This window comes from Halictus rubicundus, unplaced genomic scaffold, assembly GCF_050948215.1.
Source record: "Halictus rubicundus isolate RS-2024b unplaced genomic scaffold, iyHalRubi1_principal scaffold0292, whole genome shotgun sequence".
Lineage (NCBI taxonomy): Eukaryota > Metazoa > Arthropoda > Insecta > Hymenoptera > Halictidae > Halictus > Halictus rubicundus.
The window spans coordinates 116,643-138,835 of NW_027488833.1; the positions used below are offsets into that span (position 1 = coordinate 116,643).

At 36.1% G+C, this 22,193-nt stretch overlaps 1 protein-coding gene across 1 annotated transcript; it reads left to right on the forward strand.

Annotated features, from left to right (window-relative positions):
* The first annotated feature begins 1,454 nt into the window (after positions 1–1,454).
* LOC143364139 (uncharacterized) lies at positions 1,455–6,797 on the forward strand. The gene is made up of 7 exons (XM_076804637.1): positions 1,455–2,149; positions 2,201–2,377; positions 2,422–2,575; positions 3,009–3,060; positions 3,371–3,397; positions 3,590–5,407; positions 5,599–6,797. The coding sequence occupies exons 1-7, from the start codon at positions 1,455–1,457 to the stop codon at positions 6,393–6,395; spliced, it is 3,720 nt and encodes a 1,239-aa protein (XP_076660752.1). The 3' UTR covers positions 6,396–6,797.
* The last annotated feature ends 15,396 nt before the right edge of the window (positions 6,798–22,193 follow it).

Consider the following 22,193-nt stretch of genomic DNA (forward strand, 5'->3'; position numbering starts at 1 on the left):
GGCGTCGTTAGTTAATGAAAACCGCGGAAAAGATATCTATAAATGGCATCAGAGATACGGGAATTTAAATGTTAGCGATTTAAGAAAAATTAAAAACGGAGAAATGGTACACGGATTGAGCTTTGCGTCGAATGCGTATGAAATTAATTGTGAAATATGCGCGAAATCTAAAATTCAAAATCAACCGTTCAAACCATCAACAAATCGCGAAAAAGAAATTTTAGGACTGATTCATTCAGATATCTGCGGTCCAATGAAAACACAATCGCTAGGCGGCGCGAAATATTTTGCAACTTTTATAGACGACTGTACCAGATATACGGAAACAGTCATGATTAGAAACAGGTCTGATATTTTGCAAGCTTTCAGAGACTACAAACAGAAGGTGGAAAACAGACGCGACGAAAAATAAAGAAACTGCGTACGGACAACGTAAGAGAATATGTATCAAAGGACTTCGATGGATTTCTCAAGGAGGAGGGAAACATACATCAATTGAGTACGGAATATACACGTCAGCAGAACGGGGTGGCGGAACGAGCGAACCGTACGTTAGTTGAAATGGCTAGGTGTATGATGTTGCAGGCAAACCTCCCAGAATCTTTGTGGGCGGAAGCGGTGAATGCCGCAACTTACTTGAGGAATAGGAGCGCAACAAAATGCCTGGATGGTATTACGCCGATAGAAGCGTGGTCACAACGGAAACCATACGTTGGATTTTTTCGAACATTCGGAAGTAAGGTAATTGCTTTAAATAAAGGTCGTAGAACAGGAAAATTTCAAGCAAAAGGCGACGACTACGTATTGGTAGGTTATTCGAATGTGAGCAAAGCGTATAGATTGTGGAAACCCGGTACCAAAGTAGTAATTAAGGCTCGTGATGTAAAATTCTTTGAAAACATAGAGTTCCCACAAATATCGACGAGGGGGGCGTGCTTCTTGCCTGAATCCGCTCCTGATACACCAAAAGAAAGGCAAGAGAACGATGTTCAAAACATCGATCAAAACGATGACGAGAGTGAATCACAAATTGAAGATTCAAATAATCAAATGTGCCGAGGACCAGGTCGTCCAAAAATTGAAAGATCCGGCAAGCCTGGCAGACCACGGAAAACTTATCAGGTAAAGAATACGCAACGCTCCGATCCTAAAAATATATCTGATATTTTAACACAAGATGACAATGAGGCATGACCGACCGCCTGGTACAACACCCTGCAAGAAAACAACACTTGGACCCTTGTACCAAGACCGATTCACAAGAAAGTATTGACGAACCGGTGGGTGTTTAGGACGAAGAAAAATCAGGATGGTCAAGTTGAGCAATATAAAGCACGGTTAGTTGCCGGAGGTCACACGCAGGAATACGGAGTCGATTACGTCGAGGTTTTTGCACCCGTAGCGAGATACGAGATAATTCGTACATTACTGGCTGTGCATCAGTAAACGAAGAAATGCATATGCACCAAATGGACGTAACATCGGCCTATATACAAGGTGAACTACACGATGATGTCTACATGGAACAGCCCAAAATGTTTGTCGAGTCCAGACACGAAGAAAGTGTGTGCAAATTGCTCAAGCCACTATATGGACTAAAGCAATCAGGGCGAGAATGGTATAAAAAGTTGGATAATTACATTCAAAATATCGGAGGTAAGCGCACGGCTGCAGATCCATGCGTATATGTCATAGGCAAGAATGAAGACAGAGTTATTATGGTAGTATATGTAGACGATTTAATCTTGGCATCAAAGAAACTCGAAAAGATTAATATAATTAAATCAAAAATGAAATCTGCGTTCAAAATAGTGGATCTTGGTCAAATCCATAATATTCTTGGAGTGAACGTGCAACGAGAAGGATCAACCGGAAGAATACGCCTTTCACAAAAGAAATATATTAAAGACTTGATAGAAAAATTCAACATGGAACACGCGAAAAGTGTATCAGCCCCGATTGAATCAAACCTGAAGATTACGAAGGATATGTGTCCAACAACGGAATATGAAAAACGCGAAATGGAAAGTCAACCGTATAGGGAACTGGTCGGTGGTTTAATTTATCTGGCTAATGCTACACGGCCAGACATAGCATTCGCGGCAAATACATTGAGTCGTTTCTGTTGCAACCCGGGTAAACAACATTGGTTAATTGCAAAGCGAATTTTGAGGTATTTAAAGTTTACGTCTCATTACAGTTTAAATTACGAGAAAAATAAAGAAAGCCTTAGGGGTTATACAGACTCTGACTGGGGAGGAGATTGTGATGACCGTATATCTTGTTCGGGTTGTGTTATGATGTTAGCGGGAAGTCCGATTAGCTGCAAGTCAAAAAGACAAAATTCGGTTGCCTTATCCACTATGGAGGAAGCTGAGTATGTCGCACTTTCAGAAACCTCACGAGAAATTATTTATTTAGACGATTGTTAAGCCATATGGGTTTTGAAAAATATGTAAAATCTCCTATTACTGTATTTTGCGACAATCAAAGCGCAATAGAATTATCAAAGAATGCTAAGTTTCATAAGCGCAGCAAGCATATTGATATAAATTATCATTTCACTCGGGAACTAGTAGAAAAAGGGGATATTATTATTAAGTATTTGCAAACGGATCGCATGCCTTTTTTCGTGGGGAAAATGACTTTACGCATACCCCGACTCCCTTGGGGAAGCCGGGGTTATGTGGGACTACCCCTGGGGAAGATTCCTCAGAAGGCTACCCACTAAAAAACCCACGCCCACCTAAGCTAAAGGGGAGGTGCTTGGATCACGCGAGTACTCAACAGGACACCTCCCAGCTATCATCCTACCCCGGGGGAGTGGTTAACATCCCCCACTGCCTACGCTACAAGACCCCGGACGGAGGGACCCGCCCGGTGTCAACGGATCGCATGCCTGCTGATATATTAACGAAGTCGTTGAGTACAAAATGCAAACACGAACAATGTATAAGAATGTTAAATTTAAGTTAAATTGTATTTGTGTTTGGCAACGGCGGATCCAGGGGGGTGGTCATGGGGGTCATGACCACCCCCTGAGCTGGTTCCAGGACTTTGGTGGACCACTAATTGAACATAATGATTTTATTTATATATTTTGTCACCATACAGATTTTATGTAATTACATAAAAAAAAAAAAAAAAAAATATGAAACCCGGTCGCCTAGGACCGCACCACGGCCGGCGGACCGGTGAGATAAAAAGACGATCGGAGTTTGTAATAAACAAAAGAAGGTGGCCCTGTGCCGGCGACCCGCGACGGTCAACGGGCGACAGTCAGTCTTTATAGCGTGGCTGAAAGCGAAAGACGTGTTCGGTTAATTTTTAGTTATTCCTACACCTTTATAAGTATTCTTAAAAATTGTAGCTGCAAATTCATTAATTTCAAGAAATGGTAAGTAATCAGTTTCTGTAAAACTACCTATATTATTATGTTTTTATGTACTTATAACTCATATGTTTACAAAAGTTTGTTGTCTGATGTGGGGTGTGAAATTTGCATGGTTTTGCTTTGTTTGTGAGGTAATGCGCCTGCGCCACCAGCCTGTACTATAGCGAATATATATTTAATATGTATTTGCAACAGTCTGTTGTCTGTTGTGGGGTGTGAAATTTGCATGGATTTGCTTGCAGGGTGATTCTAAGGGAAAAGGAGATGGTAGTGGTGGATTGAAACATTCATTAAAAAAAATAGATTCATTTTTCCCAAAGAAACCAAGGCTTGAGATTGCTTACTCGAAAAATTCACCTACAACAACTACAGATGAAAATAATTGTATTGCCGATGCTTCTGCTTCTACAGCTACATTGCCTACATTAACCATAGATGAAGAAAAAACATGCTCTCCTGTTACTAACGATATTCAGCCTACAATATGTACATCGACTTCTGATTCTGATCAGATAAAGACTTCACTTTCTCAACCAAAGTTTGCTTCAGATATTGCTTGTTATATAGGGGAAAATATAAATGATTCAACTAAAGCTATGTTGCTTGAAAAGCATTGGCAGCCTCCCCCTAATTATACTTTTCCGCATTGTGTTGTTAATAAAAAAGGAAAACAAACAAAAAAATATGCTCAGAAGTCTCACCTTGACAAGTTTCACTGGCTTGTTTTGTCGCATAAAGACCAGGGTCTTTACTGCAAGTACTGTGCTTTGTTTGTCGTAGCTCCTGGAGGTGGTGTACAGACAAAAACACCTTTATGTCGACTCGTAAAAGAACCATTAAAAGCTTTCGGTAATTTGCTAGGTGAAAATGGTCTTCTGCTAACACACCAGCGAAACAAATACCACGAATTAGCTGTCCAAGCAGGGAAGAACTTTTTATTGAGTTTTCATAAACCGGAAATTAACATAATGAACCAAGTAAATAGTCAAAGACTGAAACAAATAAATGAAAATAGAGAACGTTTGCGACCAATCGTAAAAACTATAATATTTTGTGGCCATCAAAATATATCGTTACGTGGCCATCGCGACGATGGTAAATTGCTGAACTATGACAGCGTAGTAGCCGATGAAGGGAATTTTAGAGCCCTTTTAAAATTCCGTATTGATTCTGGCGATATTGCATTGCAGCAACATTTAGAATCTTCAAAATCCAACGCCACGTACATCAGCAAGACTGTACAAAATGAGTTGATAGATGTTTGCGCAGAAATCATCCAGGAAAACATTTTACAGAATGTGCGGGAAGCTAAATATTTTTCAATTTTGTTCGATGAAACAACAGATATATCACATATCTCACAGCTGAGCCTATCATTCCGATATTTGCATGATGGCGTTATTAAGGAACATTTTGTGACTTTTTGTGATACCTACGATGTTCTTAGACGTGAAGACAACAATTCAGGTGACATAGAGCCTCGATTGACAGGTGTAGCTTTGGCGAAAATCGTTGAAAATCTGTGTACCAAATTTAACTTAGATTTATCTTGGTGTGTGGGTATTGGAACTGACAGCTGCTCGGTTATGGCATCAGATACAAAAGGTGCAGTGCAAGAATTGATGAAAATAGCCATTCATGCTAAACGTTGCCCGTGCAACAACCATGTGCTCAATAACTCATTGGCAAGATCATCCAAAGTAGTTTCCTGTCGCAATACATCTGGCACAATGAGAAAAGTTGTGGCATTTGCCAATGCATCCGCTAAGAGGCATGAAATTTTTAAAATAGAACTCGGAGCTGCCATGCAAGGTATTTGTGAGACACGTTGGGTAGAGAGGCATGATGGGCATCTTCAATTTCAAGGAGACAACTTAGTCAAAATTTGTAGCGCTTTGGAGAAGATTTCTGCTTGGCAAGACAATAAAACTGCCAATGATGCGCATTGCTTGCTGCAAACATTGCGCAGTTCTGACTTTATTATATCCTCCATCTGTTTAAGTGATGTATTAGGTGGGTACTTCCCTAAATTATTTTATTTCTTATTGTTTGGCAAATGAACTTATACGAGTATACTAAACCTACTTTAAAATTATGTTGTTGTTTTGTTAATATTTTATGCTACGAGTACATACCGTTTATATTAAGTTATAAATTCTTAGTTTATGCACTACAGTCACAGTCACTTACTTTTTATTTTTCAGGTACTACTGTATCTTTAAGCAGAATACTGCAATCGAACTCAATTGATTTAAAAAAAGCTACGGACGCTATTAATGATACTTTAAGTGTTTTACAAAATAAAAGAGAAAATGTGGACGTAATCTACCGACAGCTTTTTGAAGAGGCTAAAGAAGTAGCTGAGCAGCTAGATGTAGAAATTAAATGCCCCAGAATAGTATCAAAACAAATACATAGGGCCAATAACCAACCTGCTCAATCTGCTGAAGAGTATTTCCGCAGAGCTATATACATCCCTCTTCTAGATTCAATAATAAGTGATCTCCAGGACCGCCTGTCTCCTGATGTACTTAATTTGTTTCAGCTAAGCGTTTTCATGCCAAAAAGCGAATGTAGTAATGAAGACATTGAAACTGTGAAACAACTAGCTACCGACTATACATTATTACTAGATAACACTCCATTTTCTGTCATTGTAAATGAATATCGGCTGTGGATGGTGAAGTGGCAGGCGTGGCAGCGGAGCCAGGACATACCGCAGTCGATTTCTGATCTTATTTTAAATTGTGACATCGATATGTATCCTAATATAAGAAAATTTTTATGTATTATGGCTACACTACCTGTCAGTGTAGCGACAGCAGAAAGGTCTTTCTCTACGTTGCGCAGAATTAAATCGTGGCTAAGATCTTCAATGGTTGAAGATCGCCTAACCGGACTGGCACTTCTCCACATTCATAAAAACGTACCCATTGACGTAAATGACGTAATAACGCGTTTCGGGAGAAGACGTAAAAGAAAAATTGATTTTGTTATTTAAATATATGTATTTTGTCTGTTTCTATTTTGTTTGTTGGAAACCCTTGTCGTACCACCTCTTCACTTTTGCGGAGTTTTGCGTCATACCCCTCGACATACCTCTAGCTGTTATGACAAATCATTCACCACGGTTATGGAATATAAATAGGCTGCCTCATTCCGTGCGTGATAGTGCTTCTCTGAATGTCTTCAAGAGAAGATGGCAATATGTACGTGTATATGTACAAGTTATTATGTGTTAAGTTTTTCAAGTGTACAATAAAGAATAAATATTTTTAAGTACAGTACTTACGTACATTAATAAAATACCTACTTTTTACTTGTATCTATTGTTATCAAAATTAAATTATAAGTTCTTGACTTGACCACGACTATGTGACCCCCCCCTGGCGCCAAAGCTGGATCCGCCCTTGGTGTTTGGAAGCAATGTAAGATGACACATGTCGATAGGAGGGGTGTAAGAAGATGTAAGACAATCAGTACTATACATGGGCTCTGTATTATCGACATGTACCTATGTGTAGTTGCTGGGTGCGTGCGTGTCGCGTAATTGTAACGGTTCTTTTGTTCCTTTGTTCAGATTAATGTAGTCTCCTTCACGCTGTCGTGTGATACACATGTAATATGTATACTTAAACATTAATATAGTTAATCAAAGTGTGATAATAATACAATTGTTTTATTATCCCGAATCTCCTGTCAGATTTCGATGTAAGAATTAATTAATAATTAATTAACTATCAATTACTAATCTTTAAGCCAATCTTGAGTGACCATAATGATACACCACTTTGGGTTCAACACAACCGCTGTTAGAAAACAGCAGTCTGAAGCTAAAAAACAGACGACCCACTATTCCACCATCACTGGGTCAGGTTACCGAGCTACCGACATTGGGAATCAATGTTGTGGGAGCCGGCATCCGCGTTGCACAAACTTGCACAAAATATGTGTATATTTTTGAGAAGCTGTACTACGATCATAAGCTGGTATGGATCCTCCCGGATATACACACAATGGCAATACAATGAATTCCATAACGATATGCATCAGCAAGCAAAGACATACTTGAGTGATACCAACGTCGACTACGCATAGCGACGGCCCTGGCGAGTCGTGAAAAGGCTGCAATGACTATTTTTTTAATCTTCTCGTATACTAAGGGAACCAAATACTTTTCATGAATGGTTTCTTTACCAGAAATGTCTGTAGAATGCATTCCTGTATAGTAAATTCCTGCTAGATAAAGGATTTTTCCCATAAATACAAAAATAGAGCGTACAAAGTACCCGCGTCGGCACATTTTCAAACTTTAACAACCATTTAATTGGCTATATGGATATGTAGAGGAGAGTCTCCTCTATCTCTGGACTCAAACTTGAACTTTCTCGCGTGTTTGGTTTTTGCGTAACACATTATTTTCAATCAAAATCGTACATTTTTACAAAAACCAATATTTTTCGAAAACGTTGCGTGATGGAGCAATTCTGCTCTCAGATTTGGTTTTAGGATGACAAAGTGTATAAGAATCACCCAACAGGTATTGCAAAACAATTTTGGTGTTGGACAGTGTAATTAACACTAAACGAATTCCATATAATGTTGAAATTACAACCACTATCCAATGGTTCATTTTTTACGATATCGTAAAAATTACATTGAATAAATTTAGTTTAAAATAATGTGGTGTGAAATAACTGATAAACTCTTTTTTTTTTTAATTTTGACATAGACCACTTTCATAATTATGGGCACATATTTTCGTTTTATCTACGTTTTTTTTCTCGCCGAAATGTTCCAGTATTTCCACTCGCGGCAATTCTATACTCATGTCAGGTCCGAACTCACAGTCAAATTTAAAGCATCGAGATATTTGAAGGAATCATTTTGGCAATCGATACATATAGTATAGAAACAACTTATAGTGATCATGAATAGATTACTTCTGCGAATTTGATTGCAAAGTGAATGAACATTGACCACTTCGACTCGATAATTTCATAGGGTGGATAATAAAAATGCCCTTGTAAATTTTAACCAAAAAGAACCCTCCCCCGACCTAAAGAACAAATTCGGTCATTCAAAATAGGCAGAATTCGCAATGGTGACTCTGACAGTTTTTTGCAAATATCTCGGAAAATAAAGAGACCCCTAGTAGCAGAAAATATTGTATTGTTACGTTCCGAACAATTATTATTAGTTTCTAAAACCATTTTGGTTTTGTCCGTCGGTAGCACTGTGGTTGATAATTCTTGTAATTGTGGGATTTCCCAAATTGATCACAGTGTGGCCTTTGACGTTGTATAGCATTCTAGATTATTCCGCGTTAAATGTATTTATGTAACGAATACCCTTCTTGGAATCAACGCCGTTCGAAAATATTTAATCTTAACCGAAGCGAAGCGTTTTCCTATAAATAGTTAGTTAGGACAAAGGGAGAGGTACGAGCCCCGCTCGTCACCTTGTTAGTATTAAGCGACCTCGTCAGTCGGACCATAACATAAGGCGAATATACCAACGGTCGAGGAGAGGCTGGCTTGCGTGGTGTAGAATATGGGAACGTAAGGGTGTTCGGTAATTCATTGCAATTGTGGGATCACCCTAACCGGACACACCAAACGTTCGACTCAGGTATGTTGAGCGTTCAAGGATCTCTTTGTTTACACGGGCTCCACCGATCGACGACCGTTGGCGTAGCGTACGAAGGAAAGAGAGGAGTGCGTAACGCGCGTAATTGGGCCGTCGGACTGAGACCCAAATTTAATTGGCTAGGTGCGTAGAGAGGGGAGCTAGCCGAAACGCGACGAGGAACGCTCGTTCTTCGATGTACAAGCGCGAGGTGCGTATCGTCGAATCCGTGAGTTCCGTATTAGGCAGAGTTTCGCATCAGGGTTTCCATAACGCCCGGGCGGAAAGTCCTAGTTCTCTCGTTAAGTAGTTGTAGTTCAATTTACCTTGCCGAGCCATGGCGCTCGTAGATTAAGTACAATTTTAGTCTTTTGATCTTAACCTCATTAGTCCCGCGTCAGTCCGATTCGCGTGACAGTGTTCGTTTGGCGTTGGTTATTTTGTATTTTAGCTTTTAGGTGACTGTTCGCCAGCGGATTGTATTTTCACTCTCACTCTCTTTCGACGGTTTTAATCCCTATTATTGTGTAGAGAGTTGTATTTGTTCTTATGTTGAAAGTTCTTATGTTGTATTTTATTCAAGTTGTAATATTGCTGATTGTTCGATTGTTTCTCTTTGTTTTGCGTGAGTATATATATTTATACATGGTTTGTTAACTATTCGAACCCATAGTCTTTATTTAAAGCCTCCTGTTCCTTTAATGCTTCGCTCGTCGGGGGTGCAGTGTTACAGAGGGGTGTAATTCTAAGACGACTAGAGAGATCCCGTGTTCTCGGTTTAGGATTGTGTCCTTCCGAGAGGCCGCGTAGTCGTCACAGTATACACATTCATATAATATTAAAAAGAGATTCAATCTTTTTTTAATATTCGAACATACATACAATATTTATTTTATATTAAGTAAAAAATATTTCTTTTTAAATATTCAGGAAATATGTATTTCATGTTACGAGAAAAATATTTTTTTCTAAATATTAAATAAATCTTTATTTCATATTAGAAGTAGAATATTTTTTCCTAATATACAAATAATATTTATTTAATATCAGGAAAAAAATATTTTTTTCTCATTATAAAACAAATCTTTATTAAATATTAGAAATAGAATATTTTTTCCTAATATACAAATAATATTTGTTTAATATTATGAACAAAATATTTTTTCTCATTATAAAATGAATCTTTATGTAATATTAGAAATAGAATATTTTTTTTAACTATGCAGGAAATATTTTATGTTTATCATGGAAAAATATTTGTTCCCGAATATGATGCGAAGTAAAATGTTTACTTTTAATTTACTTTGAATTCGTGTTTGTCACTTAATCGACATATATTTATATTATAATAACATTAATGCGACAAAGTTATTGCATGAAAAATAATCGTGTAGCTCTTACGTCTTACGCAATGTTATTGAACTGTATGCAAGATTAAAAAGTTCGTAGTAACAGACTACCTATAGCATTTCTGGTACCTATTCGGGATCTTTCTCGACTTTGTCTAAACAAAGTCTGGATATTAGACTTGCGGCGACAGAAAGTATAAACATTTAACTACGGTCAATGTATTTGGGAAAGGCCCTGGCCATGTTGCAGCGAGAAACGCATTCATTCGTTAGCAAACTAGCAATCAGATTGAACGGTCGGTTGCGATAGCCGAGGCACTCGACGCGACGCGACGGTCCCAAAATTATTGGATGTCAGCGGACACCACTTCGAAACCTCCGTGAGCGAGACCATTGACAGAGCAATATACAAACATTTAGTTTTCCAGACTATTTTCCCCATATCTTTCGCACCCAATTCATTATATAATCGAAACACAATTTCATCAAAGCGCATCCCTACTCTGACGACCAAACTGCACCACCCACTCACCAATTAGGAAACTTTTAGTCACCCCATACAGTTTTAAGACAGCCAATAGGAAAATATCAAAGTTAACATTATACACGACACGACACCGAAAATCAGAAGACAAAATTCTCTCATATAGAACACACCTTGAATATCTCGGCTATCTCTTGTGTCTCGACTATCTCTATCGACTTGTACGTACGCGATCAAGTTTTTCAATAAGTTTTTAAATAAGTGTTGTTGTTCGTGCCCCGAGTACGTGTGCTCGAGACCTGCATTTCATCGTTCGCAGAAAAGGTATGTACATTTATGTGTTATGTAATAAATAAATATATATATTTTTTTATATTAAAAAAAAAATTTTTTTTAATTACCTGAAGAGTTGCAATATTAAAGTTTTCAAGAATAGTTTTTCATACACCGTATTTAGTTTTCAGTTACACAAATTTCATAATGGCCGAAAAACGACGTTACAAAAAATATAAATTTATAAAGAATGAACTACGGAAAACTTTCAATCAGAATCAGAGTCTCGATACAGTAAATGAAGAATCAAATAGAATAATCATGCCAACTAATAGTTCACAGACAACTAATGATCTCGCTATATCCGATCTGGATCAACAATTTGATCTTCAAATGATAAATAACAGGAATGACATAAATTACAGTACAAGTGATAACTGCAGTGCTATTAGAAATTTGAAATTAATTACTTTTTTTAAAAAGTGGTCTAGGAAATAAAATTAATCATACTCAATTAAGTAATTTATTAAAGGGTTTAAAGGACATTTTTCCAGAATACAAAATTCCATGCGATTCCCGCACTCTGTTGAAAACTAAACGATCATCAAATATTGTGTCCGTTTTAAGCAAAAAGGAAAATTTAGCGCAATTTACATATTTTGGTATAAAAGAAAATCTATTAAACTTGTTGCAAACTGAAATAGGTATATTTCGTGAAATCAAAGAAACTTTAACAATTCGTTTAATTTTCAACATAGATGGTGTTCCAGTTTCAAAAAATTCGAACAAACAGTTTTGGCCCATTTATGCAAACTGGTATTAAACAATTATATCGTGTCTCCTTTTCCGATAGCCTTATATTATGGTGATGCAAAACCAAATTCCTTAGCTGATTATTTAAATGATTTTACAAATGAATTAAATGATATTTTAAAGCATGGATTATTTTATAATAATATTAATTTTAAAGTTTGCGTTATATGCTTTACATGTGATGCACCTGCGAGAGCGTTTTTAAAAAATATTAAAGGGCATACAAGTCGCAATAGTTGCGAAAGATGCATAGAAGAGGGTACATACTATAAAAAACGAATTATTTACGAAAACCATAATGCCAGTGCTCGGACACATGAAGATTTTAAAAATTTTCGCGACATCAAGCACCATAAAAACAATGAAAAGACACCCTTATTAAATATAAGCACATTAAATATAATAGAAGATTTTGCTTTAGATTATATGCATTTATGCTGTTTGGGAGTAATGAAGAAATTACTTCATCATTGCTGTAAAGTAGAGTTCAGATTACAGCAAAGGAATAAATTATCAAAACGAATGATTTCTGCACCTAGTGAATTTAACCGTAAATCACGATCCATATCGGAATTGCCTAGATATAAAGCTACGGAGTTTCGTTTATTTCTCTTGTATCTAGGACCCATTCTTTTAAAGAAAATTCTTCCAAATATCTTCTATAACCACTTCTTATTACTACATGCAGCTATGAGAATTCTATTACTCAATAAATTACGTGTAGATGTAAAGTGGCTAAACAAAGCTCGAGAAATGCTAATTCAATTTGTCAATGATTCTTCTATTTTGTATGGCAGAGAATTTAGTGTATATAATGTTCACAATTTAGTGCACATTACAGACGATGTCCAAAATTTAAAATATTCTTTAGAGGAACTAAGTTGTTTTCCTTTTGAAAATTACTTAGGGAAGCTAATAAGCGTGTTACGCAGGTGGAATAAACCACTAGCACAGATAATAAAAAGGTTGTCGGAAAATGGAGCACCTACAATTAAAGAAACTAGTAAAAAAATATGTGTAGAATATGATAAAAAGAAAATACAATTCCCTTATTTTAATATAAAAGCTTACGGACTTCGAGACTCTTACGTTTTTGTACGGAATGATTATGTCCTACAGATCCTAGACATATCAACAAATAAAATAGTTGGTAGATTATCCACAAAATTGAAAACTTTTTACAAATACCCTATCAAATCGAAAATAATAGGAATATTTAAATTTGATAATTTCACAGATGAAATTTTATCATGCACTCTGAATGAAATTACACATAAAGCATTTATATATAAATGCCGTTCATACTTTGTAGCATGTGAATTTCTTCATTTATCTTATTAATTATTCATTATTATTATTAGTATTTGATTATTAGTTATATTATTAGTATTATTATTATTAATTATATTTATTACTTCTTTCTGTTATGTCTAAAGTTTTTAATATGTCTTCAAAAAGAAGTATAATGAAAAAGCGAACTGTGATTCTGGACAGTTCCGATTCCGATTCTGAAAGCGATGAAATTCAGCAACCGCAAACAGCAGCGCCAAGTAAGTAGAAAAAATGATGCATATGTTAAATCTTATTGTAAACATAAAAGTATCATAATCAATAAAATATATAATGGTAAATATACTACAAATATATGTTAAATAATAAACGTAACGATACGAATATTATATTTTATGCAATTGTACAGATAAAACTATGAATGATACGTTGACGTCGTTCACTGAAGGACAATTGACACTATTAAATCGTCAATATATAGAATTAAAATACGAAATAAAAAAAATTTCAATAAATTAGAAGGAATTCAAAGCCTATTAAATAACATAGCAGTTAATGCAAATGCGTCTCAAAATATCGTGTGTCATGGCGGAGAGAGGTCTTTCTTAGACCAATTGCCACTGAAATCTGTCCAAGAAGTAACGGATTTTGATACCACAATATCAGAAAGTTCTGAAAAATTTAATTCACTGGTTTGTATTCACATAAATCCAGAATAATAAAATCGTAGTGCTGTATTTTTACAACTAATTATTAGGACAATACCGTTTTCTAATATTTATCAAATAAATAATCGCATATCTTCTTCCAGGTACAATTACTTTATCTAGTCGGCGGCGATACCAATAACAAAATAATATATAATATGATGAACAAACTAATATCAAACCAAGCGGCAACTTTTTATTCAGGACAGAGAAGAAAAAAAAAATTACCTTTTATTAGTTTAAAACTGTATGATGCTGTAACTGGTAAATATACTTATAACTTTTAAGTAGCAACAAGAAGAAGGCAGGCATCTATTACAGACATGGAAATAAAAACCATCCTGTCTCTATTTTTAGCAACAGCTAAATCTAGAATAAAAACTTAATTTTAAATAATTATTTAAAACATATTATATATATATTATAACAAATGTACTTTTATATTATATTATATTTTATTTTATTATTTTATTATTATTTTTTTATACTTTTATATTATATTATTTTTATACTATACTATATTATTTCATTGTTTTTACTACTCATTATATTATGCTGTATTATTTCTTTATATTTTTATAATATATTATGGAAATATATTTTTTTACAATAAAATGTTTTTGTTTATTTAGTAAATATATTCTATGTGTTTCAATGCTTACCTACGATGGAAGTACTTAAGAAAATATATATATCTGTTTGTCGTTACTATACTATTAATAATATGCTTCATTAAAAATAAAGTAGTTAGATTTTTATCTAAACAATATTTTTAACAGAAGTTTATCTCTTCTAATAATTATACGATTTGATACGATTTGACCTTTATACGTCTAAAAAGTAATGAATCTAACAATATAGGTTCCCATGACTCAGTGAGGAAGCACATCATCAATGAAACGGTAAGTCCCGAGTTTGAATCCCGCCAGCTGCATAAAAATTTCTTAAATATAATAAAGGTCCTTTCGAAGACAAAGTGCAATATTCCCTCAAGCAATGCACAGAAAGTAATACATATTCATATTTTCTCATTTTTGTTATAACTTTTTCTTAAATTTGAAAATTTTATTGAATGTTATTTAAATATTAAATTTATATTTTTCAAATATTGGATTCATACTTTTTTAATATTTACCTTATATGTTTTAAATATCTAGTTTATATCCTCTGAATATTTACTTTATATTTTTTAAATATCTCGTTTATATTCTCTGAATATTTAATTTATATTTTTTAAATATCTAGTTGATATCATCTGAATATTTAGCTTATATTTTTTAAACATTCAATTTATATTTCTTGTACATGTATACAATATTCAGATCCAATATTTTTCTCATATGAAAAAATGTGGCTTAAAAAATATTTGAAAAACATAATTATCTAATATTTTTGTGCTACTAGGGACCGCTGTACAGTGCGGACAAACGGCCTGTTTTCGGCACTTCTCGTAGTTTGGTTATTAATGTATATATATAAGGCGCTAAAACTCAAGGAAACGTTAAGAATATATTTCGCAGAAGTCATAAGGGAATATCAATCCCTAAGACCCATATCCTATAAATTCCAAATTCAAGAAAACAAGATCTATTCAAATGAAAGCATTGATAAAGAAATAATGAGAAAATACCTGTGAAATTACTTCTTAACTGTTGAAAATAAAACAGGAGGCCCTGGGGTGACCAAGGAAGCAGTCCATGAGGTAAAGAGCTAACACACATTGCATCCGATGGGGAGCCTCATACTTGAAAACACTGAAAATAAATAATGACATGTATTCAGCGGCAGAAGGTAAAGTTTTCAAGTTACTACATGCGGTAAGGAAAATAAATTATAGGGACAACCCGAGAATAAATGAAGAAAACGTTTGCGGTGCAATTAAAAATTGTCTCTACCTGAAATACTTGCACTTGTGAAAACTTCATTCAACGTTTATGAACTCAATGAATACATATAGTATAGAAACAACTTATAGTGATCATGAATAAATTACTTTTGTGAATTTATTAGCGCGACCGTTGCGAATGGCTGCTCTGAGGTGACTACGTGCCGGAAAGGCAAACACGGGCTAGGTCTGAACAGAAAAACGCGAAGTCCGCGACACGACTTTCAGGGCACAACAACCGAAGAAAAACGATCTTCGCGACACGCTTGTTTGTGACAACGTCCGCCGAAGGGCACAAACACCGTGATATAGCTGCAAAAACAATCGGTGAACATTATCAAATTTGTTTGTATTTAATAAATTACTAAACATTTCGGTATTGTACGAGTAAGTTGCACTATTTTCGTATGTATAACATGAAAAAAATATATATATAGGAGGGCAATATTTTAGGTCGGAAGAAATGTTTCATTTTGGAATTAAAATAGCTTCGAGTGCAAAGGGTTAAACAACATTTTTATATAAAACTTAAAAAGTTACATACCTTCATCGCGTAGATCAGGTTCCTTTCACTGACCCGTACATACATACTTCTTCGACCGCTTAGGAAAGACTAACCCGCAAGTTTCGTTAGCCGGATAACCTGACTACTTTAGTGGGGGGATTTTCGTAGGGGTTTTTGCGCATGCGCATCCGGCGCAGTAATGTATCTATATTGTGGCGAAAGTAGTGGGGTACTATTATTGGCAGGAAAAAACCAGAAGAGTCCAGGACGAGACGACGAAACAAGCGTGTTACGTATTTTTGATAAATTATTATTATCATTTGATTGGCATACATATGTTACACATTCATTTTTCATAATCAAATCATAAATTTTTAAAAAGTCATGCTGTTTCAAATAGTGTGTAATCAGTTTTGCTCCTTACTGTATATTAAATCAAGGGTTAGCCGACTATTTAGATAAATGAAGGTAATTAATGAAAAGTGACACATATTTAATTACAATATAATAAATAATTTAATCACAAATAGATAAATAACAATGATGATGATAACAATAGTAATAGTAAAAATAACAATAAAAATAACAATAACAATAATACACTAATATTAATGATACGTGCACATAATCTCGCAAACAGAAAAAGCAGTCACAATTATTACAATAATTTAACTCTACGCAAAAATACTAATAATTTTTTTTCTTGTCAATGTGGAAAACGTTCTCTCGTTCCTCCGTCGTCTTTGGCGCTATTTCCGGCCGAGGCCGGAATATAATGCTCTAAAATCAATAACAATATAAATGATAAAAGAGATACGAGATTTTGCAGTACAAACTATGGTTTCTTATTGGCTGATAAGAAACACATAAACATACATTTCTAGCGACTTTTGTTAGAGTTGGAAACCGTGTGTCATTTTGTCTCCATCACTCCAATATACATGATTCCGGCGAAATAAGTTTTTCTGTTGTATAGCTTTTCACTTGCTGTTGCAATAGAGTGTTGGAGTCGCCTTCTTGCTGTGCAACATTTTTTAAAAAATTAAAAAGACTTTTGAGGTGGTTGTAATGACGTCGAAGATGATGCTCCTGCAAAGAAATGTTATTAGAAAATCTGACGTACTATATTAAACAAAATCTCGTATAATTTTGTGATTCTTTTACACTCACATATGTTTCCATCTGCAACACTTGCAGGAGAGGGTGGAGAGGGTTTTTCATATTTAATTGGAAATGCATGCAATAATACGATTGCTTCTTCGATCGATTCGTTTGATGGTATCTTTGATGACTAACTAAAAAAAAAGTTGTTACATTTAGGCGTTAAAACGTATTGTTCATTGAGATAATTTCTACTTCATTAAATAATTGCTTATTAACATGTTTTCACCTGTAAAGTATGAGCGAAACATGGATTCAGAGTTAGGCATTATTTAAATAAAAAATTATTTAAATAACGATTCGAATAAAAGATACTTTATCTTTATTCGTTATTCGAAGGTTCGAATAAAAAAAGTATCTTTATTCGACGAGTATCGGATAAATAATTTTTTTCGACGAGAATTTATCCGACGAATAAAGATAATTTTTTTTATTCGAAGCGGATTTATTCGAACTTCGAAAAATTTTTGCATCTTTCATCTGTATCTTTTATTCGAAGGCTTCGAATAAATCTTCGAATAACTTTTGCCGAGCGCCGAGCTTCAAAGACCCAGCGATGACAGACGACATACAATGTAAGCGGATGAAGAATCGCGCACGAATGAAAGTTTAAACTTTTAGATTTTTCAACATATCCTCATAAAATTGTGACGAGCGAATGGAGGGGATTTTCCCGATGAAAATGAGGTCAAATTCGAGTGTAATCGAACAAGTTTCACTGATACGTAATGTTGCGATAAAAATTACAATCTCATTAAAGACAGTCCAAATGATGTAGTGTTTGGACTCATTTTGATCGGGACAAGTTCTACAACTCATTCATCTTAACAATATTGTTCTGATTAAAAACATACAAGCATAAATTGTCAATAATGCTCGATTCTCCATCTGCTTACATTGTAGGCTGTTGGTCGGTCGCTGGTCTTTGAAGTTCGGAGCTCGTAGAGTCGCGAGATATCGGTGTGAAACAACTACCAATCCAATTGCAAAACTTCATTGTTTTTCATGATTTTTTTATGGGACTTGCGCCAACTAATTCGTGGCATTCTTCTGATTAAAATGACACTAAACACGGTACAAATTGGACTGTATTTAGCATTTTTATCCGAAGATTTATTCGAAGCCTTCGACTTTTCCAAACCAAGCCGAAGCCAACTTTTGCCAGCTCGACGAATAAACGGCGACGACGGCCGACGAGGACCGACGAGCGCGGAACGTCGAAGACCCAGCGACTGCCAAACGGCATACAATGTAAGCGGATGGAGAATCGAACAATATTGGCAATTTATGCTTGTATGTTTTTAATCAGAACAATATTGTTAAGACGAATGAGTTGTAGAACTTATCCCGATCAAAATGAGTCCAAACACGATATTATTTGGACTGTCTTTAATGAGATTGTAATTTTTATCGTAACATTACGTACCAATGAAACTTGTTCGATTACACTCGAATTTGACCTCATTTTCATCAGGAAAATCCCCTCCATTCGCTCGTCACCATTTTATGAGGATATGTTGAAAAATCTAAAAGTTAAAACTTTCATTCGTGCGCGATTCTCCATCCGCTTACATTGTATGTCGTCTGTCGTCGCTGCGTCTTTGAAGCTCGGCGCTCGACAAAAGTTATTCGAAGATTTATTCGAAGCCTTCGAATAAAAGATACAGATGAAAGATGAAAAAATTATTCGAAGTTCGAATAAAAAAAAATTATCTTTATTCGTCGGATAAATTCTCGTCGAATAAAATTATTTATCCGATACTCGTCGAATAAAGATACTTTTTTTATTCGAACCTTCGAATAACGAATAAAAATTTTTTTATCTTTTATTCGTTATTCGAAATTTTTATTTAGATAAATATTTTGCCCAACTCTGCATGGAATTCGCTCTCATGTAGGGCTTAATCGTACAGCCTTCACGATATTCGCAGCATTGTCTGTGTTACGAGCCAGGGCTGCGAGCAACGCGAGAGGCCGACGAGGGGGTTATTACTCCTTGAATATGGTTTCTATTATTAGTTAATATTGAAATCTTTGTTGATTTGAATTAGGATTAGTAAGCCTCGTAACTTATATATAATTTAATTGATACAATCCGAGCGGTAAGATTGTATCATGTGGGAACGTTCAATTATTAGATTAGGATATTAGGCAATAATTAAGGGTTGTAGATTACGCGAGTTAACAAACAAGACAATTTATTCTGAATTGGAATAGTTACAAGTGTAATTGTCTGTGTCGCGAGTGAATGTGGTAAGTGTACAATTAGAGAAATTGTTACCTAGTGATGCACGGTGTTGACGCACTGGCAATGCGGGGTCGGAGAGCGATTGTTGAAAGCCAAATAGAATATACACGAACTAACGGATTCTATAAGGTTACGTTTGATTCGAAAGGGACTTTTACCCGATCTCACTAGAACTGACTCTTACGCGTGTAACGCGACGTGACTGCACGATTACTATACCGCGACCGAATCACTTCTGAATCTCTACTGAACCGCTTCTCGACTGAACCAAAGAGGATGAAAATTCATGGGTTTATATACCCTAAAAATGAGAGGGGAATGTATCTGTTTTATTTTACGGTCGCATACTCGTATTTGTCGTTTCTAGTGAGTTTAAGGTTTGCAGCTGGATCTTTTGTTTATAGGGGTAAAACGAAGGGTTAGCCAGGATGTTTCCTATCAAAGACTATCTTGACAAAACATTCCAGAAGGGGATGTTTTGAAGATTTCCATATTAGGAAATCGTACGGTGCTGTTACTGAATCATGCTTCGTGCCAGCTGCGTCTAGCCGGAGTACAATTATTAAACAAGGGGCCTGTTGGGACGCTTTTCGTTCTCAGAAAAAGAGATTAGAACTTCTAATCGAAATGAACGTGGAGAAACGTCTCCATACGTAACAGTCTGTCACAAAATACGTTTGAAATTTATCGTTGTCCAAATTCCACTCTGCCAGCGTGTTTTTTAGAAATTAATTAATGTGTTCGCTGGTGTGCGATTCGGTGACGTTAGATATTTTTAACGTAAAATTTTGGATGTTGAAGGTTCTATCCAAATAATGCACCGTAACGGACAGGTAATTTTCATTAGATCTCGAAATCCACCCATCCGTCGCGTCGTGAAAGCAAAGGATTCCGTCTAAAAAAATTACAAAGATTAGTTACAGATTTAAAAAAAAAGCATATTTGTAGGGATCTTTGGTGCATAGGGAGTTTTCTTTCAAAGACGAAAGTGAAAGCAATAATATTTAATGATATAGAATACACACGTACACACAAACACACACACACACACACACACACACACACACACACACACACACACACACGCGCACGCACGCGCACACACACGCACATTCATACCGATAACATAGACGGGCACTCCTTAAGATCTACAGTTCGTAGGACCCACGAGTCAAGGATCCCACACTCGGCCATCCTGCACGATATCTGTCCCCAGATATGTTTATTTATTCTTCAGTTGATGACATATCCCTAGCCTCATCAATCCATGGTTTCATATATTCTGCCGAAGTCGACGTCTGCTGCGGACCCTCGTGCTCGCCTATTTTATCTATAACGAAACGATCGTTCCTTAGAGCTCTTGTCACACGATACGGACCTAAATATTTGGACGCAAATTTCAAGCCCGGGCCGTATTGGGTTCTCTTTATGGCCACCAATTCGCCTTCTTTGTATTGTCGAGCCTTCTTCCTATGTTTATCGTAGCCACGACGATTCTCACGCTGAACTTTTAAAATACATTCCTTAGCTTGATTTCGCTGCTCTTCTCTGTTGCTTTGGAACATATCAATCCATTCCCTCTCTATCAACCCACGAATATCTGCGTTATTCTTCATTCTTGGGTGTGTCCCAAACAACAATCTAAATGGCGTTGCACCGATGCTTCTATGAGGTGTTGCATTTAAAAATTTCTGAGCAATATCCAAATAGCGATACCACTCATCCGGTTTGGGCGCAGACAACTTTGTTACTATTGATATAAGTGTCCTATTCACACGCTGTACCTGTCCATTAGCTCTTGGCATTCCTGTTGTTATCAGACTGTGTTCTATTGCTTCTGATTTGCAATATTCCCGAAAATCATTCGAAGTGAAAGCAGTGCCACGATCAGAGATAATTTTCCGATTCTTTAAACCGTTTCTTTAAACATTCTACTACTTCGGAGGTAGCTGTAGTTTTTGTGGCATCCACGACCACGAAAATATGCTTGTAACTCTTTCGTGTGGATGGCAGTGGCCCGAGATGATCAATGTGATAGGGGGAGTTCCCCTAAAACCGGACGGCATCTAGAACCGGACAGTAGCGATATCTTTAAGATTTGAAATGCAATGCGATTGTCATTTCACGTGAGCAGTAGTGGGGATAGATCCAAGCACAATCAGGTTTCGACACGTTCCAGTCGCATGTGCATAGCTGGGAATATCAGTCTGTTAGCGCCAATATGTTTCGGGCCCAATCAGGGACGGCTGCCGATGCTTTGAGCGGCGACCTCTGAGAGTCGGCCGATGCTTTGTCCGGCGACCTCTGAGAGTCGGCCGATGCTTTGACCGGCGACCTCTGAGAGTCGGCTGATGCCTTGAGCGGCGACCTCTGAGAGTCGGCCGACGCTTTGAAATAGGTGACAGAGACACCGATCCCTAATTGCCGATTGCCGACGCTACCGTTGACGCGACGTC

Bases quoted from the DNA above. Each gene is read 5' to 3' on its own strand.
- LOC143364139 (XM_076804637.1), top strand. From the start codon at position 1,455: ATGCATATGCACCAAATGGACGTAACATCGGCCTATATACAAGGTGAA. The intron at 2,150-2,200 runs GTTAATTGCAAA...GTCTCATTACAG, and splicing joins AACCCGGGTAAACAACATTG to TTTAAATTACGAGAAAAATA. The intron at 2,576-3,008 runs GTAGAAAAAGGG...CGGCGGATCCAG, and splicing joins ATCATTTCACTCGGGAACTA to GGGGGTGGTCATGGGGGTCA.